Below are 25,413 nucleotides of genomic sequence, written 5' to 3' on the forward strand. Positions count from 1 at the left end.
CCCCATAATACTCAATAAAAAAACATGACCAAAAAACAACGTAAAGAAAAGGAGAATAAAAAAGGGGTCGTCATAAGAAAACGTATAATAAAAAAGCCCTGGGTCTGTGCTGGGGTAAAAAAAAAAGAAAAAACAATAACAATATAAAAATCCAGAAATTCCGAAGGTGTTTAGCTATTTCATTACCCTCTTCGAGCGCTTCAGGATATTGTACTTTCTCAGATTATTCTTCCAATCTTCAAAGATGGCCGTGCTTGTGTCTTTGGTGATGTCCGAGTACTGTCTTGCGTAGGTCAGCCTGGGGTCGTTGGGGTCGATCAGATTATGGGGTAGGGACATGAGGCCTATCTCCTGGCTCTCCGTCTCTGTGGGGGCATACTGGTCAAACGCATATCCTCTCTTTGGTTCGTAGCAAAGTTTTTCTGCTTTATTCCTCTGTTTCTGCATCGTCTCCTGTCTCCTGTCTCCAATATCCGTGTGGCCTCCCGAACCAAACTTCTTCAGCAATGAAGGCTTCTTGTTGCCGTAAACAATTCTTTCCGTCAAGTCTGGGTCAATCTTCTCGAACAATTCTTCTTTCTTCAGGCGCCTGCCTCGTTCCTTCTCCCTCTGTGCGGCGAACAGTTTCTCAAAGACGCCCTGCTGTATCCTCCCCGCCTCTCTGGCGTTCTGCTCCTCGAGTTGCTTCCACAACTTCTCGATTTCCTGAGAAGTCGGGTGATGTTTCTTTTGCTCCTCTTTGCTCCTCTTTTGCTCCTCTTTCTTCAGATCTTCTTTCTCCAGTTGCTCCTTTGCATACGTCGCCGCTCTCACCATAGTGTCTCTCCTGTTGGTGGGGAGGTCGGGCGGAGGCCTCAGGTTCTGTCTCTTCTGCTGTTTCGCTTGTTCCTTCATGGCTTGCTCCCAAAGATGATGCTCCCATAGTCGTTCGATTTCCTCCGCCACTTTAGTGTCCTCTAGTTTTTTCCTCCTCAGCAGCCGTTGCTTCAGATCAATCTGTGCCTCCCTCTGCTTCTCCACCTCCGACAGCAGGAGGGCACTGTGTAATCTCCGGACACGTTCGGTTTGGGCAAATTGCTGGGCCTTGGCCCTTATGAGAGGATCGGTGCCCCTCTCTGCCAGCTGAGGCATATCTGAAACGGTGTGTTATTCCTTACACTTCCTGGTGCCGTGGTCAGTCAGTGTGATGGAAAGCAGCGAGCGACTGCGTCTATTTACAGCGTTGGTACGGCGGCATGGTGACGTCACCGGTATGGAGCTTGTGACGTCATCAGCACCGGGCATGGTGACGTCCACCAGGGCAGGAATGTCATGCCCATGAAGGCCCACGGCCACCGTATACACGAATCCACGGAGCGCTGCCCTGGGCGCAGCCATTGCTGCGGTGTCAACGCTCCGCGGACGCGACACCGCAGCAATGGCCGCCTACAGGCAGCACGTCTGTGGATTCGTCTATAACCGGGGTTTGGAGGGGGTACGGTACGGCACAATGCCTCGACGTTGTGAGCTTGTGCTATTTCCACAATTCTTGCGTCTTTCTGATATTATTTGACAATTTGGCCAATGTTTGAGCAGCTTTTGTATAGTTTGTTGATTACTTTTGTTGCAGTAATGGTCTTTTTCTATTTTGGTATTAAAAAAAGGTCTTAAAAGTCCTTAAATTGTCACTTCACTGTCATCTGGGGACACCCCCAAAATCCGACCCACCATTGGGATAGACAGGGGTCCTTGAGGGGTTTCCACAAGGTCCCCGGCAAATATTAGTTAATATAGCATCAAGATCAGTTTAACCACTGTAACCCTATACAGTATATATCGGCTATTTAACAATAGCGATCACGACATGCAATGTGACGCATTGCGAGCTTGTAGATCGGCCATTTCCAAAGAATCGTTACGTTTGTTATGAGGTTCTCTGAAATATTTTCAGAAGGGGGTCAGCGGCCAAATACATTTTAATTTGGGGGTCATTGACATGAAAAAGTATGAGAACCACTGCCTTTATCGTTCCCACAAGGGAAATTGAGCCACCATGGCAATTATAGCAGTCCAAAAACACAGAACAAATCATAATAAAAACACAAAAGATAGAAAATGCTGTAGCTAACCAGGTAAAAAAATATCTTGGCATTTCATATTCCACACAGGAGACGCAGGCTCGCAGCTAGAGCAAAGTTCAAGCTACATAATCAGTTTACATTATTATTATTTTTTATTCTAATGTCATCAAACATAAATGGTGTTCTTTTCCTTTAATAATTAAATAAAGCGGCCCGATGCCAGTTGGGAACGATGCCCATCGGATATGCAATAACAGTTGTACGTATGTACCCACCGTTGGGGTATACGTTGTACCCATTGTACAGTACCCATCGGCATTGGACTTGAGTCTATGACGTCAGTACTATGAGGTCATATTGATGACATCATGGATACATGGGCATTAAAGGGACACAGACAGACAGACAGACTTGTGTTACTTACAAAAAATACTTTATTAAGGGCCAGATACAGCAGTGCTTTGTGAGATACTTTTAAGCATTGAACAATCACTGGCATATATTTCATACTGTATGTTTCTGCTCAGATTTCACAACAATCTCATCATTATACTGCAAAATCCTGAATGTTAACGTAACGCTAAGAGCTCAGGTCCATTTGTTTTGGCACTCACTTAAAATACCCCTCAGATTTGACTATACACATCAGGCTGAGCTACAGTATTAGTACAGTACATGTAACGTTGTAATGACAGGCTGTGGTTATAACTAGGGATGCACAATATTGACATTTTGTCCGATATCCGATTACCTGTGTGTTAAATAATTGATTTAAAAACACTATACTGTTGGTCTATAAAGCTTTGAATAGTTTAAGTGCCAACATACATTTCTGATCTTATGCTGATATCGTGAACCATCCAGACCTCTCAGGTCATCTGGGAAAGGTTCTGCTTTCTGTTCCTAGAATCAAAAAATAAAGGTGGGCAAGCAGCATTTAGTAGTTATGCTCTACATACCAAACTCCCAGAAAACTGCAGGTCTGCTGCCACTCTTTATTTATTTTAACATATTAAGACCTGAAGCCGATTCAACAAATGTCTTCTAAATCCTGACAGTTTTCTGAAAAACGTATGTTTCTATATCAGTGGTTCTCAAATGCTTTCATGTCAAGGACCCCCAAAATGTTCGCTTTAAGAGAAAATATATTCAAAGATTTGCACACATTTTCACGATTTTTCAAAAAATAGCAGATCTACAAGCTCATAGCGCGGCACTCGGTGCCGCGCTATGAGCTTGTATATCTGCTATTTTTGAATAGCCAAAGTGTAAAATAATGCCTTTTAGCTCAAATCAAAAAAATGACACGGATGCGTTCCAGGTCTCAATGGGTTAAAACACAACTAAAGACCTGTCTGTTTGCCGCTGCCTTTGATTGAGTTACTTTTTTCCTTCTCTTCTGCACCTACAGTACATGTCTGTTGTATAATTGCGTTTCCTTTGCTTGATGTTCAGTATGAGGCACGTTGAAATAAAATCACCTCGTCTTGCCTTGCCTTATCAATTACGTGCATGGTCAAATCGACCGATAGCGATATTGCAAAGCAAGTTTCCAGTAGGGTTTACAATACACCCGTTATACAGTAACTGTGATTCAGGGTGCAGAAGCAGAATTCTAACACACAGTGCATTCTTTTTACCTGATGTATCAGGCCTACTGATGCACCTATTGGTTCAAACAATGTAAGCGTTTATTTAACATTTTTCCAACTTGTTGACCCTTTTGAAAGCTTCTCCAGAAAACACTGATTGAATCTGCCGCCGCCATCATCTCAAAACGCTTTCTCAACTTCACATTCAAACCTAAATATTACAGAATAAAATGTCATCTAAAACGGATATTTATTTTGATGTCGGTTCCATACCGATATTGATATTGCACTTTTCAAGGCTGATATCGATACCGATATGATGACTGCTGGTTAATCGTGCGTCCCTAGTTATAACAGGTTTATACATTGACATGTTTATAAAATGCTTATAGCAGGTTGTTCAGGATGTGTTCCACAGCGTCTGGGAAGCTGTCACAGGTCAGGTAAGGGGAGGGTGTGATTTTACTCTCATCTCCTGCTCTGTATTTACCTGTGGGAATAAAAACAACAACATTCTAATCAGTCATGTCAGTAGTAGTAGAAGTAGCAGAATTAGTAGTAGTAGTCATAGCAGTAGTAATAACATTAGTAGTAGTAGTATCAGTACTGCTTCTCTCTCACTCTACCCCCCCCCCCCCCCCGACACGGTCGAGACAGACTCTAGAGCCTGGGTCTGCCTGACGTTTCTTCCAGTTAACTCAGACACATTGAGAGCTTGTAGATCGGCTATTTTAGCTGCGCAACATGCTTCCATAGAAGACACGCTTGGCTTCTATGGGATCCAAATGACTGAAGTCAGTCGTGGCGACTGAGAACTTTAATCCATGGTATCAGGGCATTAAAACACAGCAATGGTTGATCGGTTAGAACGTTGTGGGTGTTAAAATTGTGTTGTGGGTGCTATGACTAAAATGTAAAATTAAAAACACCAAAAATATTGTATTTATTTTATAATTTTTTTACTCAAGAGGGACAACTCCCGTCGCAAGTTGATGATGTCATTTGTCCGTGTGTGGTCCAGCCCTATGGAATGTATGGAATGCATGTGCTAAAAATATTAAAAATACAGTTTTGATGCTCATATTAACCTTAGGAAGTAGTTTTATATTAACACATTGGGTGCCAGCATTTTTTCATAACAACTTACGTTGGGTGCCAGCATTCTCCCCATTGACTGCGCTTTGCTGTTTAAAGCTCTAGACTCCACGAGGAGCAAATCCATGTAAAAAAAAACATCCATTCATGTTGCGCGATGACCCTGGCTACAGCCTGGAACGATAACATTTCACTCGCGAGTTACAATGGGGGGGGATCGCGCATCGCGCATGACCGGTTTTCCCCACCGGAAACAGATTCGGAGATATAGGTGTTTTAAAGAAGGAAATAGACAGGAAGTGGATGGCAGCCATGTTTTTGTTTTTCCGGTGATCTATCTGGCCTATCCTTCTCAAGATCACAATGGGTACTCCCAGAGCTGCTCTAGCCCCGCCCGTGTGGAGAAAAACGAAAAAAACAAAAAGACATATTTCACGGTCTGGACCGTGTTCGGCACCGGACCGCTACTCTGCGCAAACACGGTTCAGACCGTGTTTGGCACCCGATGTGTTAAGACATTACATAGGGCTGAACCACAGGCAAATGATATCATCAACTTGTGACGGGCGTTGACCCCCTTTAGTAAAGGATGAACTATTTATAAAATAAATACAATATATACGGTGTTTTTAAAATTGTTATTTTAGTAATGGAGGGCAATTAGATCCTTTTAATCAACGCTGCATGCGAGCGCTGCGGTCGTGATATCCACGGCGCTACTCAGCTCAAAAGGTGTTCTCAGTGGACACGGCGCCTAATAGTGGTATTGAGACGGGAAGAATGAATGGGAGGTGAAATATTAAATGTTTTAACAGGACAGAAGATTTTTTTTTGTTTACTAAACTTACCGGTTTTAACTAAAATACCCAGCATTCCTGTAAGCTGAGCCCCTCCCACATCATCTCTGACGTCCTATGAGGAGACAAAAGAAGATCACATCACATCACAACAACACATGTTGCTAGGAGACAAGCAAAAAAAGGGGAAAAAAGCATAGGCCAGCGGTTGGCCAGTGGCTGTCAACCTTTTCTGGATCAGTTGAGTGTTCATATATATATATATTATTATGTCTTTTTTAATATTAATGTTATATTATCAATATATTTGGGGGCCCGCTTGCAATATCACTGGTGGAAATCGCTGGCATAGGCTAACATCTTTACAAGCGAGGGTGTGAGACGGGGATAGAGAGTGAGACGGGGAGAGAGAGTGAGAGAGCCTATTTCACCCATGCAATAACCTGATAACTGATAACATGGCACAAAGCGCCACAACATACTTACATCTCCTATCATGGCAGCCTCTTCAGGGCTGCATCCTAGCTCAGACAGTGCCTGTGTAGTAGAAGAGAACAAAACACATCAAATGGGAAAACAATGAATGTAGTAGTGCATGACAGACATGTCAGGGGCCATGTCCGCAACGCAAAACAATATAAGACCATATTAGACAGAAGAGCTACATCTAAACGGGATGCATCAGTTTAACGCCAGTTCATTTCTAAGAGGATTGACTAAAGGATTCCGACAAAAACAAAAAAATATCCATGAATTCAAGTTCATGGGGTGACAAATCGATAGAAATAAGGTATTTTTTGGGGTGAACTGTCCTTTAAAGGTGGACATTTTCAAAAACTTTCAAAATGTTCCGGAAATAGCAGAAATATCAGTTGCGAGCTTGTAGATAGGCTATTCATGCTGCGCTACACCATCGTATGAGGAAGTACCTGTATAAAATACGGTTAAAGTGGATCTATCATGTGGATTCTACCTTTGGAGTTTGCCTTATGCGGACAACCTTCCTACATACACCTGCCGATGTTTGCTGCTACTTTTTGTCTATAAATATTTACATTTCTTAACTATGTTTTCAACATGCGCCTCCTCTCTCTACTTTTGTCCCTCTAAAACAAATCTGTTTGCCGAAAATAGCTGCTCTAGATCGCCTATTTTCACATACGGTTCGTCCCCAGAATAGGGACTCTAGGTTTCATGTGGTTAAAACAGTTGACAAAGTTGTCACAGCTGTAGATTATAACCTGTATGAAGAAGGCTTGTTCAGGTTCTCATTCTAACTAATCTGTATGAAGAAGGCTTGTTCAGGTTCTCATTCTAACTAACCTGTATGAAGAAGGCCTTGTTCAGGTTCTCATTCTAACCTGTATGAAGAAGGCTTGTTCAGGTTCTCATTCTAACCTGTGTGAAGAAGGCTTGTTCAGGTTCTCATTCTAACCTGTATGAAGAAGGCCTTGTTCAGGTTCTCATTCTAACCTGTATGAAGAAGGCTTGTTCAGGTTCTCATTCTAACCTGTGTGAAGAAGGCCTTGTTCAGGTTCTCATTCTAACCTGTGTGAAGAAGGCCTTGTTCAGGTTCTCATTCTAACCTGTGTGAAGAAGGCTTGTTCAGGTTCTCATTCTAACCTGTGTGAAGAAGGCTTGTTCAGGTTCTCATTCTAACCTGTATGAAGAAGGCCTTGTTCAGGTTCTCATTCTAACCTGTATGAAGAAGGCTTGTTCAGGTTCTCATTCTAACCTGCATGAAGAAGGCCTTGTTCAGGTTCTCATTCTAACCTGTGTGAAGAAGGCTTGTTCAGGTTCTCATTCTAACCTGTATGAAGAAGGCCTTGTTCAGGTTCTCATTCTAACCTGTATGAAGAAGGCTTGTTCAGGTTCTCATTCTAACCTGCATGAAGAAGGCCTTGTTCAGGTTCTCATTCTAACCTGTGTGAAGAAGGCTTGTTCAGGTTCTCATTCTAACCTGTGTGAAGAAGGCTTGTTCAGGTTCTCATTCTAACCTGTATGAAGAAGGCCTTGTTCAGGTTCTCATTCTAACCTGTATGAAGAAGGCCTTGTTCAGGTTCTCATTCTAACCTGTATGAAGAAGGCTTGTTCAGGTTCTCATTCTAACCTGTGTGAAGAAGGCTTGTTCAGGTTCTCATTCTAACCTGTGTGAAGAAGGCTTGTTCAGGTTCTCATTCTAACCTGTGTGAAGAAGGCTTGTTGAGGTTTCCCCACCACGGTGGCTGTGCAGTCTGCAGCGTACTCCAGAGCGGTGACGAAGGGCCCGGGCCCCAGAGCCAGGCCATCCTCACGTTTGTAATATCGAGCTTTATGGATGGCGATGAGAGGAGCGCCGTCCAGCACCAACCTGAACACATCACACTGTAGTTATAACAGTGACTCATTATAATGCTAGTAATAATCTGAAATTCTGATTTCCTACTGTCTGTCTCTCCTACAGCTTCTCTACTGTCTGTCTCTCCTACACTGTCTCCCTCTCAGCTTCCCTCCTGTCTGTCTCTCATAATATGTGGTTGTCTGCACCACTCAATGCTGACCGCAGGTCAGCAGGTGGTTCACATGAATGCATGTACAGTACAAAGATAATATTTTAGACCAATAAAAACAACAATATACCAAATGTCATACCCCACCTCAGGGGCTGCCGGACATTAATGAAGTTATTATACGTACTTTATGTCCTGCACTTATCAATTACTGTAGATTATGTGCTGTGTTAATGAATGACACATGTTCATGTTAACAGTGTTATCAACCTGAACGCTGTGTTGAGGGTTTGGTAGTTGAAGTGTTCAGGAGCCAGTCCAATCACTACAGCGTTGGGCTCTGATGTGTCAATACCTGCACGCACACACACACACACACACACATCGCGGCACATTGTGAGTGAAAATAATAATGATAGTTGAAATGTTTGAGTGTGTGTGTGTGTGTGTGTGTGTGTGTGTGTGTGTGTGTGTGTGTGTGTGTTTTATAAACATTGAACCAGTGTATAGCACTAAATAATAAATAATAACTACATTGAATCTATTGGAACACAGGTTATTTCTTCTATCTCCTGAAATGTAACAGTTTTGGTTTACTACCCGACAACTGAGCTGATGTAAAATGCAGTACCAGTGAAGTCCTCCAGGGCGCGCTGTTCCAGCAGCAGTAGAGGTCTGTGTTGTTTCTGCTCCACCAGCCTCCTGGCTGCAGTCAGAGACGTGAAGATCTCATGCTCCTGCAAGGTCAAAGGTCACCAAACCACCACAATTCAGGGATTATCTCGACCTCGTTCATATCAAGGACCCCCAAATTAATTGTGCATTTGGCCACGGACCCCCATCTGAGTATTACTTTATTTTATTTTTACACAAGGGACCCCACCACACAAGATTTGTGTTGTTAAAATGTAAAAAAAAAAATCCACATTTATCAAATTCTTTTCACGATTTCTTTCAAAATAGCAGATCCACAAGCTCACAACGCGTCACTTTGTGACACGTTGTGAGCTTGTAGATCTGCTATTTTCAAAAAGCTGATGTACATATATATATATATAGGGGCTAAAGTGGTTAAACTGATTTTGATGTTACATTAACTAATTTTGCTGGGGACCCCCCCCCTGGAACCCTCTCAAGGACCCCTTTAGAACCACTGTATTAGTCCCACGGACCCCCATTTGATATGATTTATTTATTTTTCGTCTATTTATGTAACTCTGAGAGGGTTTCATGTGTACACTCTCAAGAGTTACAGAAAGCGTAAAGAAGGTCCATTTGGTTCCTATTTCCTAACAATGGTGTCAGTGCCTTTCACCTGGAGGTCAAAGTTGAGCCGCGTCAGTCTTTCCAGAAGGTTCCTCTTACATTCCTTGGTCGTGTTGGTCACGAACTTCACTGCTACGGACGCCTTTCGTAACCTGGCAACAAGAACAACCGAACCCTTGAAAAAGTGATGCAGGAGCGCCGATGGTCGAGTGATAAACCCATTAAGACCTGAGACGATTCTTAAAAACAGTTTTTTGAAAAAAAATCCAAACATTTTTTCAAGATTTTTCAAAAATAGCAGATCTACAAGCTCATAGTGCTGCGCTATGAGCTTGTATATCTGCTATTTTTGAATAGCTAAAGAAATCTAAAGTGACATAGATGCATTCCAGGTCTTAATGGGTTAAGGTGCATAGTACCACATACTGTGTATAGGCTCTAATGCAGCCTGTCAGCGAGTCGCGGGTTCGATTCCCAAGCCTGTGACGACCTTTGCTGCGTCTCACTCCCCGTCTCTCTCTGCCTGTTTCCCCGTCTCTCTCCACTATACTATCCAAATAAAGGCAGAAAAGCACCCCCAAAAATATCTTTAAAAAGGGTCATTGAAAATGTTAGCATTTTAGTCCGTTTTTGTCGTTTCAGATGAAAGTAGTGGATCAGAGCTACATAGCATTATGAGCACTATAAGTATGACTATTGCTCACCACTGTCGTGGTGAACAATTGTTGTGGTGTGGTTCTACTGTAGTTGTGGTGTGGTGGACTACTAGGCCATAAGAAAGCATTCTGACTCACACTCATTTTGTCAGCAAAAAAATTATAATAAATAATAATGTTTTGTCTCTCAAAACAAGATGAACAAAACGATGCAATGCGAGAGTGTGGACTAGCCAACATCAACTCAGGACTCCTGAATCACTGCCAGTCCACACCCTCCTGTCTAGCAGCTCTGTAGTGTTGTCGCGCCACAGTGTGTCTACATTAGGGATGGGACGATATGAAAATGACATGTCATCACGATTATGGTGGCAAAAATTATATTATTGGGATTAACAATATTATCGCGATAATCAAGATATGCTTAAAACTTAAAACCACTTGAAACCCCTGCATCACTATTAGGGGGGGGGACGTTCGCCAAAAAGAGCAGATCTACAAGCTCACAACAAGTTGCTTGTAGATCTGCTCTTTTTGGCGAATAGATTTGTGTAGAGTGAAATAAAAGCATAACAAATGCACTCTTTACAGGTCTGTTTTATCAAGTACAGAGGGTCTAAGTGGTACTGAATTTGCAGCTCAACAAAAGCTAATTCATCCTAGTGTATTGACGGAGGACAATTTCACGATAAATTTAAATCTCTGCGATACGATTATTGTGAGCGTTTTTTTTGTCACGATAAACGATAATAACGATTATCGTCCCATCCCAAGTCCACATATGTGGGTGCGCTTCTTTCCCTTCCTAACTGTACCTTGTGCTGGCTCCCAGAGTGTCGGTTTGCTCGACGCTAGTTCCGGCCGGGTGCCTGACACAGCCAGCCCAGCCAGCCTCATCCTTCTCTCTCTGAGAAGGATTAATTTGTACCATAACAGTGTGGCTTCCCTGTGCGATCTCATAGGGCAGTGGTTCTCAAACTTTTACATGTCAAGGACCCCCAAAATGTATAATGTATTTGGTCACGGACCCCCATCTCAAATATTTTGTTCCAGGGACCCCTAGAAGCAAAGATTTGAGTTAAAAATGTTCGCTTAAAAAAAATATATATATATATATTCAAAGGTTTGCACAAATGTTCACGATTTTTCAAAAATAGCAGATCTAAAAGCTCATAGCGCGGCACTCGGTGCCGCGCTATGAGCTTGTATATCTGCTATTTTTGAATAGCCAAAGTATAAAAGGTTAAAGTGGTTAAAATTATTGTGAGGCTATCATAACACATTTTGCTGGGGACCCCCTGCAACCCCCTCAAGGACCACTGGGGGTCCCCGGACCCCACTTTGAGAACCATGGTCATAGGGTTCATAGGTTTGTTATTTATAGTGTGCTCCCCTATAGTGTGCAAAGTAAATTGAGTGTTGTTCTTGAACCATGTGGAATAAATGCATGGGCATGGGTCTCATTTTGAAGGTAACACTGAAGTTTTTCCCCAGCAAAAAGAATCAACTCTAGGTGCAACTGACATTGAGTAATAAGTTTGAAAGTACTGAAATAGAAGGTTTTTAATTCTCGCCTAAATATTTTCTATAAATAGATGCCTGCATAACACTGCTATTATCATATATGAGCTGGAAAACACAATGTGGCCACAGTATGCCTTACCTAGCCCATGACCATAAAACATTTGATTCTGTAAGAACATATTTGTTTTATTTTTATATTTAATTATATGATATATTATTAAATACACTTTGTTTTGCGGTTTTCAAACTGAGTTTTTCACTAGCTGGATGCCGTGACGGGTGCCTCACTAGTAAATGCGTGTGGAGGGAAAATACCCTCACCACCTTCCCCTACATAGTCAAAGGTATCTTATTTCCCCAAGTCACTGTATCTTTAAAAAAACAAAACATATTGCACCCTCTAGTGTGATCTACATTGATACCTGTTGAGGGCGTCCTGTGCGCCGGGTACAGCTGTGTCCTCTATGTGCAGAGTCCCACTCAGGTCAATGAGGACGGCCTTCAGTGTGCGTCTGCCTGCCATGCTGACACCTGCAGGGCAACAGCAAACATAAATATATATATATTTCACCCATTCTTGAGAATTGGGACAAACCATGCCATACCAAAACATTTCAAATTATTATTTATTAACACACTAATTAGTTTGGTGAAATATATATATTCTTAAAGGATTTATATATATGAATTACTTAAGATTTATCCTATGTTTTGGCCTGGTTTCCTTATTTTTTTACATCTAAACTTGCACTCTGCCAGAAAACACTCTTGTCTCAAACTTTTTGTTTTTGTTGAAAGCATTACAAAAACTAACCATGTGTATGATAACATAGGTGTAAGAATGTACTATTAGTATCATGTGTTTTTTTGTAAAATCTTTTGCCTTTTAAAGTTGTGTCCAAGATCAATGTCATCAATTTTGTCAACTCTGTCAGACTCCGTCAGATGTCAACTCCGTCAGACTCCGTCAGATGTCAACTCCGTCAGACTCCGTCAGATATGCCATCTTATCTAAAAAAGGGAGGTGGGAGGTTGGCCCATTACATGGTTTAATAGTCAACACTTTGATCTTTTAAAATATATTTTCCCGGCATATTTGAATATAATAATAATAACATTAATAATTGTCCCAATTCTCAAGAATGGGTGATATACATAAATTTGCCTTAACCACGTAAACCAAAGTCTAGACTTAGTAAACTGGACCCGGATTTGCTCTGTACTTGGACCGTTTTCTTCGTCTACTCTACACCTAATCTCTTCACTAAAAATAGCTGATCTACATGCTTGTAAGTGTGCTATTTCTGGCTAATGTTCCCCCCAGAATATGGATGCTGGGGCGACGTGATACTGTGGGGCACACGATTATTTACCCATCAATAAATGCGTGTTGTTTTGTATTTATAGCGTAGAATCCGGGGTGTGCCACTTCAGGCTTGGAGGGTATTCTGCCTGCATTAATTTATTAGCTAATTGTATTGATTGTGCTTGTTAATTGAATTAGGTCATGTTTTACATGTCCCTGTTGTTGCTTAATGTCCATTATTTAATTTAGTCCAGGGTAGACTGTTGCACATTTCTTTCTTCGTTCCTTAGTATAAGGTTGATTGAGGGTGTGGTGGTCTAAAAAACCATAAGAACTGAAGAGGTGAAAGACTTGCACACCACAAAACATTTAAGGATTTATTTAGATAAAAACGTTCTTTCATATTTGCATACAAGTGCAAAGTGATAGGACAAAGCAAAGTACTGTGTCCGATCTTCTTACACCTAATGCTTTATCCCACGATTGCTGTAACCCATTTTTTCACCCAGTGCCAATTGCCTAAACTGTAATCCTGGGCGCTACTCTCCCTCCGCAAGCCTGGGGAGAGCCCCGAACTGAGCTCATGCTTCCTTCAATGCACGAGGAGTGAGCAGGGCAGTTTCCCTGGTAGGAACACGTTATTCCAACCACTTCCTTTCCTGTCTGTCTCCCTCTCAGCTGTCCTACTGTCTGTCTCTCCTCCACTGTCTCCCTCTCAGCTGTCCTACTGTCTGTCTCTCCTACGCTGTCTCCCTCTCAGCTGTCCTACTGTCTGTCTCTCCTACGCTGTCTCCCTCTCAGCTGTCCTACTGTCTGTCTCTCCTACACTGTCTCCCTCTCAGCTGTCCTACTGTCTGTCTCTCCTACACTGTCTCCCTCTCAGCTGTCCTACTGTCTGTCTCTCCTACACTGTCTCCCTCTCAGCTGTCCTACTGTCTGTCTCTCCTACACTGTCTCCCTCTCAGCTGTCCTACTGTCTGTCTCTCCTCCACTGTCTCCCTCTCAGCTGTCCTACTGTCTGTCTCTCCTACACCGTCTCCCTCTCAGCTGTCCTACTGTCTGTCTCTCCTACACTGTCTCCCTCTCAGCTGTCCTACTGTCTGTCTCTCCTACACTGTCTCCCTCTCAGCTGTCCTACTGTCTGTCTCTCCTACACCGTCTCCCTCTCAGCTGTCCTACTGTCTGTCTCTCCTACACTGTCTCCCTCTCAGCTGTCCTACTGTCTGTCTCTCCTCCACTGTCTCCCTCTCAGCTGTCCTACTGTCTGTCTCTCCTACACTGTCTCCCTCTCAGCTGTCCTACTGTCTGTCTCTCCTACGCTGTCTCCCTCTCAGCTGTCCTACTGTCTGTCTCTCCTACGCTGTCTCCCTCTCAGCTGTCCTACTGTCTGTCTCTCCTACGCTGTCTCCCTCTCAGCTGTCCTACTGTCTGTCTCTCCTACGCTGTCTCCCTCTCAGCTGTCCTACTGTCTGTCTCTCCTACGCTGTCTCCCTCTCAGCTGTCCTACTGTCTGTCTCTCCTACGCTGTCTCCCTCTCAGCTGTCCTACTGTCTGTCTCTCCTACGCTGTCTCCCTCTAAGATTCCCTGAAATCTCACTGTTATCACATTTCGTCTTCGTTATTAATAATGATCTTGAATGATATTCAGTGGTGGAAAAAATACTCGATTTTTTTACTTAAAGGGATATTTCACTTTCAAAAAAACTTTTGGTCATTTTATCATCTAGTCAGGCTTTTGTAAGCCCCCCAGACCGTTTTTAAGTTGCTTGATTTAGTATTTAGATATTTGATATTCATTTTATCAGACACGCCCCCTTCCTATACAAACCCATTATAACTTCGAACTCCATTTTTAACATGTTAGATTCATCAAAAACACCCGTCCTTGGTTCTGGTGACTCACCCTGCCCTCCTAATACGTGAGGGGGCCGTGTTTTTTCGATAACTTTTTTCATTTATTTTTAATATTTCTTTAGGAAAATGAAAAAAAAAAAATACAATAAAAAATATATATAAAATAAATGAAAAAAGCAATCGAAAAAACACGGCCCCCTCACGTATTAGGAGAGCAGGGTGAGTCAGCAGAACCAAGGACGGGTGTTTTTGATGAATCTAACATGTTAAAAATGGAGTTTGAAGTTATAATGGGTTTGTATAGGAAGGGGGCGTGTCTGATAAAATGATTATCAAATATCTAAATACTAAATCAAGCAACTTAAAAACGGTCTGGGGGGCTTACAAAAGCCTGAGTAGACGATAAAATGACCCAAAGTTTTTTTGAAAGTGAAATATCCCTTTAAGTAAAAGCAATGTAGAAGTGCTCTGACTGTTACAAGTAAAAGTCTGGAATGTACAAAATGTACTTAAAGAACCAAAAGTAGAAAGTACTCATTATGCAGAATGTCCCGTTTCACAAGGTATCATCATTATTATAATGAATCATCATGTATTAAAATCTTTTGAAAATAGCAGATCTACAAGCTCATAACACGTTGCGTTGTGAGCTTGTAGATCTGCTATTTTCAAATGGCTGAAGTGGACAAGTGGTTAATGTATGTTTTGTAATAATAATCTAAATCTACAAAGTAACTAAAGTTTTCAAATAATTGTAGTGGAGTAAAAAGTACAATATTTGCCTCTGAGATCAGTGAGATGTAGTGGAGACTAGAAGTAAAAGTACAGACATTTGGAAATACTCAAGTAAAAGTACCTCAAAATTGTACTTCAGTACAGCACTTGAGTAAATGTACTTAGTTACTTTACGCCACTGGTTGTGTCGTTGTGATCATGAAGAAAATAAATCCCTCACATGTCCTCATATAGTGATTAGTGAATGGTCCAGTAAACTGCTCATAGAAACACAATACTACTCTCTGTGCATCTACATGTTACACAGCAATTCATCACACATTCATACAGCATTATATTCATTCATTACATATTCATAAAGTATGATATTTACATGATATTAATTAACATGATATTAACCTTCACTTCCATTTGCTACGTCCTGCTTCTGCTGCTGTTGTTTACGTTTGTCTTCTTCTCTGGTGGAGAAATTCAAGTTTTGCTGCGATGAGACTCAATGCTGCTCCCCAGAGGTTGGAGGGGAGAACATGCATGAAAGAAAGAAAGCAAGCAAGCTATGACCTAATCCAGAGGTCCTCAACAGGGGGTCCGGGACCCCTAGGGGGTCCTCAGAGTTACTACAGGGGGTCCGCCAAATCTTTGTGTGATTTTTACATTAACCACTTCAACCAAGCATCCCTATTCTGAGGAGAACTTTAGCCAAAAATAGCAGATCTACAGGCACACAACGCCTCGCGCTGCGAGGCGTTGTGCGCTTGTAGATCTGCTATTTTCGGTAAAGTGGTTTAGCATAGGGGGGAAAAAGAGCAGGCTAAGTACAGAGTGAAAGGTCAGGTATACTAAGTATTGATCGTTGCATGTCTGGAAATACACATTGACATGAATCCAACATGATAGTGCTGTGAAACAAGTCTATGAAATCTATGAAAAAATATTTAATATTTTAAAAAATATACAATATAAAAGGTTCCATAAATATTTTATACAATATAGGCTATAATGGGGGTCCCTGCTTTATCTCACTCTCAGCCAAGGGGTCCTTGGCCTGAAAACGTTGAAGACCCCTGACCTAATCCATAAATGCTTTATATTGTGGTGAAGAACAACAAGCAATATGTTACAAAAACATGACAACAAATGACCAAGGTATGTCTGTGAGGTCGTCATATCTTGTTCACCGGCATCAATGGAGCAGAAGGTGGCAGGAAGTATGTGGTTCAGGCTAGTGAAGTGCTAAGGAGATATATATATATATATAGTCTTCATCTGCATGAATTATAAGTCACGATTTATTTACTATGTGAAATAAATTGATCAACACAAAATAGCAAGGACGCAGCACAGACAGACTGGATCAATATTATTGACAATAGTAATGTAGACATACAGTAATATACAGCAAAATACATCATCAATTCATTTTATTGTACGCATAGAAAATCTGACCGGACATGGTTTCAAACAGATGTTAGCAACAACACAATCCCCAAATATGTACAATGTAGCTTACTGCAGTGGTTCTCAAAGTGGGGTCCGGGGACCCCCAGGGGTCCTTGAGGGGGTTCCAGAGGGTCCCCAGCAAAATTAGTATATATAGCATCAAAACCACTTTAACCCTATATATGCATCAGCTATTTTCTAAGCAGAAGAGACATTAAAATGGGGGGCAGCCAAAGAACTGTGATTGTAAAAAGGTTGTATTGGTTAAAAAGTTTTATTGGTTAAAAAGTTCATTGAATTATTACATGATTTGATTCCTTTCCCAAGTTTCCATAACCAATTGTTAGGAAAGCAAAGCAATATACTGTACATATAGGCTACTTTATATCAATACTATAAATGGCATTTTATAATAAAACATTTATTTAGTCAAAACCAAAACAAAAGGGGAGCCAATGAACATAGTGATCTCATCCTAGAAACAGCATGTGATTCTCTGGGAGGATTTCCCTCTCTGTTCTATAAATCCAAGCTTTTGTCTCTTTAATTTCATCTCTGGTGGGCAATAATTGACCTCCTAAAAACAACCCAACTTCTCTGTCTCCTCACAAATTACACTCTGTTTAGAAATGCAACATACTGTACTTACAAAGATATTCTACATTTGGTCTTTTAAATATGAATTTATAAAATAAAATGTTTATACTGTAATTTTCTCACATTTAAATACATTGTTCTGTTTCATATTCAAGCAGAAATACATTATGTTAGACCTTTTAGAACAGAATCCATTTTTTTTTAATAATAATAATAAGAGTCACCAATCAGCCACAAAGGCTATAAAATAAAACAGCAATCTCAAATAAATGTTTTCAAAAGAAATCCAACAAAACCTGAGTATTATGTACTATTTTTTACATAGTAATATGGTATAATATTCGTGTTTTGGCAGAGTAATACCTTACACTACTCGTTACTGGGTAAAATAATAATATTACTGTAATATATTAAAAGTATATTGTTACTGCCCAACACTGCTGTACACTGTATATGCAGTCAGTGACAGAAAGCTCTCCGCTGTTGATCACTACTAGTAGATCCACATGCAAATGATCCACTTACAAAGATCCTATTAATAACAGGATTATGTCACACACTCAAACGCTGAATGTTATTCCCCCCAGCGCCGCCAAAATGTTTAAATGGTTTGATGTTCAACAGTGGTGTAAAGTAACTAAGTACATTTACTCAAGTACTGTACTTAAGTACACTTTTGAGGAATTTCTACTTTACTGGAGCATTTCCAATTTTGTTATGATCTCATATCATTAAAGGTGAAGTAAAAAAAAAGAAAAAGACAAAAAAGTCCATTCTGCAAATCTCTTTAAATATAAATGTCTTTCTCGATCAGGATGTGGTTTTCTCTGGAACTTCACAGATTTCTAACTGACGTTCTGACAGGAAGCTGATATCATCAACATGTATATGAGAGGAACAGACATTTTCAGTTCAACCCTCTTTTTCCATCCTTGTCTGTAGCTACATTAACCCATTAAGACCTTAGGCCGATTCTACAAATATATTTTTGTGAAAAACATTATGTTTCTATATCAGTGGTGCTCATAATTTTATGTATTTGGCCGCCGACCCCCATCTCAAAATACATTTGTTCCAGGAACCCCAGAAGCAAAGATTTTAGTTAAAAATGTTCGCTTTAATAAAAAAAAATATATATATATTCAAAGATTTGCACCAATTTTCACGATTTTTCAAAAGTAGCAGATTTACAAGCTCATAGCAGGGCATGAAATGACGAGCTTGCTATGAGCTTGTATATCTGCTATTTTGTAATAGCCAAAGTATAACATATTACGTTTAAACAGCTTAAAAGAATAATATACATTTAAGTTTTTGAATGCCGCCAGGTTTAAAGTGGTTAAATGTGTGTGTTGCATGTTGACATTTTCCCAGAGTGTTTCCTGCCATGCTCTGCCTCTACGGTGAGAGTTTCTATGTTTCCACTGAGTGTTGATGTGAACTGATCAGTGTGACCTCATCAGCTATGCAGCCACACAGTTCTATAGAACCCAGGGGAATTCAGCCAAGAGATGGAGTGAGATAAGGTGCACAAACTGCACAACAACACATGCATGGTGAATCAGTCAGTCTGTCAACCCAAGCAAAGAATTCGGGGTTGAATAAACATGCATCTACAGTACTAGAATGTATGAAGTTTAATATGGTACCATGTGAGAGGACATGAACAGTCACAGTACAGCATAATGTATGTAGTTTAATATGGTACCATGTGAGAGGACATGAACAGTCACAGTACAGCATAATGTATGTAGTTTAATATGGTACCATGTGAGAGGACATGAACAGTCAAAGTACAGCATAAGACAGTCAGTCAGTTTCTCTCATCGTCGTCGTGGTGGGCACTCGCTCTGCTAGCGCCTCGCTCAGGGCTCAAGTCTGCTTCTGGTGCTCTGCTGACCTTTTTTAAGTTTAAAGGAGAAGTTCACCCAAAAAATTACTTATTTTCTATCAATTGCACACCCCATGAAGACTTGAATTCATGGATTTATTTTTGTTTTTGTGGCATTCCTAAGCTAATAATTTGATGACCGGGTGTATTTCGGTAGGAGACACAAATAATCTACTTTGTCTCCTACCGGATACATTAGTCGGTAAGAGACGGGAATCAAATTATTAGCTTAGGAATGCGACAAAAACAAAAACAAATCCATGGATTCAAGGCTTCATGGGGTGCGCAATTGATAGAAAATAAGTCATTTTTGGGGTGAACTACTCCTTTAATGTGTTTAATCAACATTGAGTCTACATTATGTATGACATGACACGGATTTCCCTGAATGTTGAAAAGCAACGCTAAAGGAGTTCCCAGTGTTGACCTGTGATGCAAGGAGGTCCTGACCAGATGGGAGTGTGTTATACTCAAGTTTCATCTGGTCCCTACAGGCTGAGACAGCATGAGGCTATGATTTGTTCTATCATTAGATATTGTATTAACACCTGGAAACACTGCTCTGTGAGCTGGAAATCCCACAGGGAGACATTTGCAGTTTATAATGCATTAATTTTATATTTTGGCATGTCCACCAGGTGGTAAAAGGGAACCATCTGTATCAGTGGTTTTCAACTCTTTTCAAATCCAGGTCCATTATTTATTTGGCATTTGAGCCACAAACCACCGTTGGATGAGATTTAGACTCTCAGACCCAAGCAAGACTTAAAATATTTCGTTGTCGTTGGATAAGATTTTGTCCACAATTCCATCCATGCTGTATTGATGTGGTACCATAGGAGAGATAACAGGCAAACGTTGTTCAAAAGAACAATTATTTAATGCAGGTGTGAGGGACAGAGAGGAGCACAGGAGGAGAGGGACAGAGAGGAGCACAGGAGGAGAGGGACAGAGAGGAGCACAGGAGGAGAGAGAGAGGAGCACAGGAGGAGAGGGACAGAGAGGAGCACAGGAGGAGAGGGACAGAGGAGCACAGGAGGAGAGGGACAGAGAGGAGCACAGGAGGAGAGGGACAGAGAGGAGCACAGGAGGAGAGAGAGAGGAGCACAGGAGGAGAGGGACAGAGAGGAGCACAGGAGGAGAGGGACAGAGGAGCACAGGAGGAGAGGGACAGAGAGGAGCACAGGAGGAGAGGGACAGAGAGGAGCACAGGAGGAGAGGGACAGAGGAGCACAGGAGGAGAGAGGAGCACAGGAGGAGAGGGACAGAGAGGAGCACAGGAGGAGAGGGACAGAGAGGAGCACAGGAGGAGAGGGACAGAGGAGCACAGGAGGAGAGGGACAGAGAGGAGCGCAGGAGGAGAGGGACAGAGGAGCACAGGAGGAGAGAGGAGCACAGGAGGAGAGGGACAGAGAGGAGCACAGGGCTCTCTGCCTGCGAGGGCTTTTGATTAGGGTTGGGATCCGTCAGGATTTTAACAATTCCGGTTCCTCAACGATTCCCTCTTAGCGGTCTGATTCCTTAACAGTTCCCTTCAACGATTCCTATATATTTAAAAATTATATATAGCATTTAATTTCGACTTTCATTAAAATCATTACATCATACATACGGTATTGCATACATATTATTGTAGTGGTTCTCAAAGCGGGGTCTAGGGACCCTCTGGGTTCCTTGAGGGGGTGCCAAATGGACCCTTACATGTCTGTAATGTGGTATCTGAACAGTGTACAAGTTAAAACATACAGAAATAATACTGGATACTACAGTTAAGGAATAAATAGTGTTTGCATAGGTAATTAGGGACACTGCATAGCTGTACATTTCCTTTGTTTAACCTGGAGACAGTCTAACTGTGTGATCTATTGTTTACTCAGACTGCCTGCAGCTGGCATCTGCTATTCAAAGTGTGATATACATCTCCATTGAGCTGCTAAATCAGGTAGGGAGACAGAAGTCTACACATTGTCTTCACTCCCTCCCTCCAGGCACTTGCAAATGACATCAATAGCCGTTCCTTGATCTTCAGCTGTTGTTGAGGGGTCTCATGGACCCCCACCCCACATGTCTGTTATTGTAATGTCACCTACCTACAGTGTATAAAAACAGTGTCTCTAAAATGATTAGACTAGGACTGTCACACGACGTGAGGCTGGAGGGTGGACAGGGGCTCAGCTCCCTGGCTCTCTCTGCTATGCTGTTATGATGCTGTTGAATAAACACACTGGAGATTCTAGAACCTGGAAACCCTGACGTCCGTCGTCTGTCTCTTCTCCTCCATATTATTACAACTACAAGCCTGCTAACATGCAGTTTATGCCTCATAATATACGACATTTGGCGAGCCAGCGGCTATTGTTGCTTTCCATTCCGGAGGCGCTTTAGAGAAGAACCTGTGTGTTTTGAGGTGGCCGCAGCTGCGGGCCTGTGCGGAGGATCGGACCCGTGGAGGTCTTCCTACGGCGAGGAGGACCACCGAGGGGCGGACCATGGAGACTTCAGGGCGACCTACGATGAATGCCTTGCGACGGCGACGTTGTGATGACTGCGCGGCCGCTCGTGACCAGATCTCAGGTGGCTACTCAACTAACTACTCTTCTCTGCGGAGCGCCTGGCTGTGTGGACGGCGGAGCGAAGAACTTGCTGGTCGAAGTTCTCCGTGGGGGGATGAGTTGGTGAGGATCGGCTATCTTTTTTGGCTGGAACAATGATATCACCTGGAACTGCGCTCGGCTATTCTGTTGACGTGCGTGGACATTGAAATAGAGGCGACGAAAGCAGCATTTCGGATGGAACACTGAACATTCGGGACAAGAGGTTGTATTTTAGTGATAAAGTGGTTTAAACTACGGAGCATTATTTTTGTTGCCGTGCGTAAAAGTGTGAAGTGAGGATTTTTGTTGTTACACTCTCTGGTCTATTTCATTGAAGAAACACTGTCTTCTGTTCAATGTAGGCACCTCCGTTGGTAGTTAGCATGTGTAGTTAATAGGAGTACTCGAAAGGTTCTATCTTTGGTTACAAGTTTGGTGACTCGGCGTGGGGGGACATTGGTAGGGGGAAGGGTTATCTTTAGTGTGAGAGTTTAAAGAAAACAGAGAGACCTGCGCACTAATTGAATGAGAATGCATTTTGACTGGTGTTTTTATTTTCGAGACATGGGTATGATGAATTGAAGAAGTGGTATAAAGAGAAAGTTCAGCACCGTATTGATGTATTTTCTGTGAATAAGGTTTTATTTTGAAATTTAAGGTGAATCACTGTATGACTATTGTGTAATTTTGAAGCCTGTATCTAAGTTGCTCTTTCTGATGTGTTGTTTGTGTTGAATCTACTGAATGTCTTCTTTGTTTAAGTTTCAGCCATTGATTGGTCTTGGGGGGTGTAAGTTGGAGGATGTTGTTTTTTGATGTTTTCTCTTGCAAACTGTTCTATTTAATATACCTGGTTGCGGAAGAAGTTAAATTCTTCCGTGGGGGGAATAGTTGTGTGGTATCTGAACAGTGTACAAGTTAAAACATACAGAAATAATACTGGATACTACAGTTAAGGAATAAATAGTGTTTGCATAGGTAATTAGGGACACTGCATAGCTGTACATTTCCTTTGTTTAACCTGGAGACAGTCTAACTGTGTGATCTATTGTTTACTCAGACTGCCTGCAGCTGGCATCTGCTATTCAAAGTGTGATATACATCTCCATTGAGCTGCTAAATCAGGTAGGGAGACAGAAGTCTACACATTGTCTTCACTCCCTCCCTCCAGGCACTTGCAAATGACATCAATAGCCGTTCCTTGATCTTCAGCTGTTGTTGAGGGGTCTCATGGACCCCCACCCCACATGTCTGTTATTGTAATGTCACCTACCTACAGTGTATAAAAACAGTGTCTCTAAAATGATTAGACTAGGACTGTCACACGACGTGAGGCTGGAGGGTGGACAGGGGCTCAGCTCCCTGGCTCTCTCTGCTATGCTGTTATGATGCTGTTGAATAAACACACTGGAGATTCTAGAACCTGGAAACCCTGACGTCCGTCGTCTGTCTCTTCTCCTCCATATTATTACAACTACAAGCCTGCTAACATGCAGTTTATGCCTCATAATATACGACAGTAACTCTGAGAGTGTACGAATGGAACCAAATGGACCCGTAAGGGTCCATTTGGTTTGGCTCATAAGAGGCAGCTCATAAGAGGCAGCCGACTTTGATGTTATAATTGATAATAATATAACTGTCTTGGAGTGTTATGTCTAATGGTTTCTTTCAGTGCAGTTACAATATAGAACACATTTCGGTATTTCAAAGTTGATCCAAAACTTAAAAGAATAATATTTATTTCATTGACTTTGATTGAATATTTTTTTATTGAATATTTTATTAGGCAAGAATGTAAAACAGCACAGTTACAATTAAAATACTTTTGTCTAAAAGGTCCGTTCAAAAAAGTCCTTGCGGTACTGTTTCTATTGAGGTCCTTGGTAGTATTCAATTCATATAGTGGCACCAACAGTTCAAATATCAACACAAAAATACAGAAAAAAATATAACACTATTATGTACAAACAAAAACCAAAAAAAGCTGAAAAAAACAATGGGGGGGGGGCCGGGGGGGGGTGAAAGTCTAAACAATAATAACACTATATGTAAGCAATAATAACACTATATGTAAACAATAATAACACTATATGTAAGCAATAATAACACTATATGTAAGCAATAATAACACTATATGTAAGCAATAATAACACTATGTAAGCAATAATAACACTATATGTACAAACAATCGGGGGGGGGGGCAATGAGAGTCGCCTTTTTGAGACTATTTTATTTATTTCATCCTCCTATAATTCTACAAACCAAAATGTGTTTTGCCCGGTTCTCCTCAGTAGCTGGAGCAATTGATCTGCATTTTCACACAGCCATTCACCATTACCATGTGCACGGAACAGCGAAGCCTGTTTTTCAATTTCACCAAACGTCAGCTGTTTATTTATGTAAAAGAATGTCGCCATGGTTACGGCTGCCCAGCTGTGGGATGGCCCCACGAGCTATGGGATGAATGGCTCCTGGGTTGCCAGATCATGTGCGCATATCCCCCCACGGGTATGGACTAGTTGTGGTAATTACTATTTAATGATTGGACTAAAAAACATCCATAGATGTGTTCTGACCTGAATAGCATGATGAGGATGTTGGATATAGACAGAAAAGGAAATTCTCCAATGTGGCCTGCATATTTCCTGTATATTGTCTAATTCAGTGACTGGACTGACAGAAAGGATTGAGACTATTACTGTTACTCCAAGTATTTTGGTATGTGCATTTTAGATGTAACCAAGTATAGGCCTATACTGGATCCATAACTCCATGTCTGGCATTTGTTACAAACTTAACCGCTTGAAAAAATTCAGGGAGTTGAGAGGCCATCTGCTTCAATTGACTATATTCACACAGCGGCCATTTTGGCATTTTTCATTGAAGAAACGGGGTGGCATTTCATTAACTTAATAGCAAAATGGCCGCCATGTGCATATGGTCTATTGACATAAACGCATTAGAAGGCTCAGCTTCCACTCCTGCAGTGGCCAATAAGGTATCTACGTTTCTGTATCTATGGAGAAGAGAAGACTCTTCTCTTCTCTTCTCTTCTCAGAGAGGAGCACAGGAGGAGAGGGACAGAGAGGAGCACAGGAGGAGAGGGACAGAGAGGAGCACAGGAGGAGAGGGACAGAGAGGAGCACAGGAGGAGAGGGACAGAGAGGAGCACAGGAGGAGAGGGACAGAGAGGAGCACAGGAGGAGAGGGACAGAGAGGAGCACAGGAGGAGAGGGACAGAGAGGAGCACAGGAGGAGAGGGACAGAGAGGAGCACAGGAGGAGAGGGACCGAGAGCAGCACAGGAGGAGAGGGACAGAGAGGAGCACAGGAGGAGAGGGACAGAGGGGAGCACAGGAGGAGAGGGACAGAGAGGAGCACAGGAGGAGAGGGACAGAGAGCAGCACAGGAGGAGAGGGACAGAGAGGAGCACAGGAGGAGAGGGACAGAGAGGAGCACAGGAGGAGAGGGACAGAGAGGAGCACAGGAGGAGAGGGACCGAGAGCAGCACAGGA

General features: G+C 41.9%; 1 protein-coding gene across 2 annotated transcripts; it reads right to left on the bottom strand.

Moving 5' to 3' along the window:
- Window positions 1-3,334: 3,334 nt before the first annotated feature.
- On the bottom strand, window positions 3,335-15,825 carry hdhd2 (haloacid dehalogenase-like hydrolase domain containing 2). Of its 2 annotated transcripts, XM_080419462.1 has the most exons (10): window positions 15,774-15,825; window positions 12,363-12,490; window positions 11,902-12,010; window positions 9,349-9,451; window positions 8,665-8,770; window positions 8,304-8,388; window positions 7,729-7,894; window positions 6,031-6,081; window positions 5,596-5,659; window positions 3,335-4,142 (listed from the first exon to the last, which is right to left on the bottom strand). In XM_080419462.1, the coding sequence occupies exons 2-10, from the start codon at window positions 12,391-12,393 to the stop codon at window positions 4,039-4,041; spliced, it is 819 nt and encodes a 272-aa protein (XP_080275588.1). In that variant the 5' UTR covers window positions 12,394-12,490; window positions 15,774-15,825; the 3' UTR covers window positions 3,335-4,038. The 2 variants fall into 2 exon arrangements, with proteins under 2 accessions (XP_080275588.1, XP_080275589.1); XM_080419463.1 differs by lacking the exon at window positions 12,363-12,490 and having other exon boundaries at window positions 15,774-15,806.
- Window positions 15,826-25,413: the final 9,588 nt, after the last annotated feature.

The sequence above is a fragment of the Gymnoscopelus braueri genome, assembly GCF_963280865.1.
Source record: "Gymnoscopelus braueri genome assembly, chromosome: 22".
NCBI lineage: Eukaryota > Metazoa > Chordata > Actinopteri > Myctophiformes > Myctophidae > Gymnoscopelus > Gymnoscopelus braueri.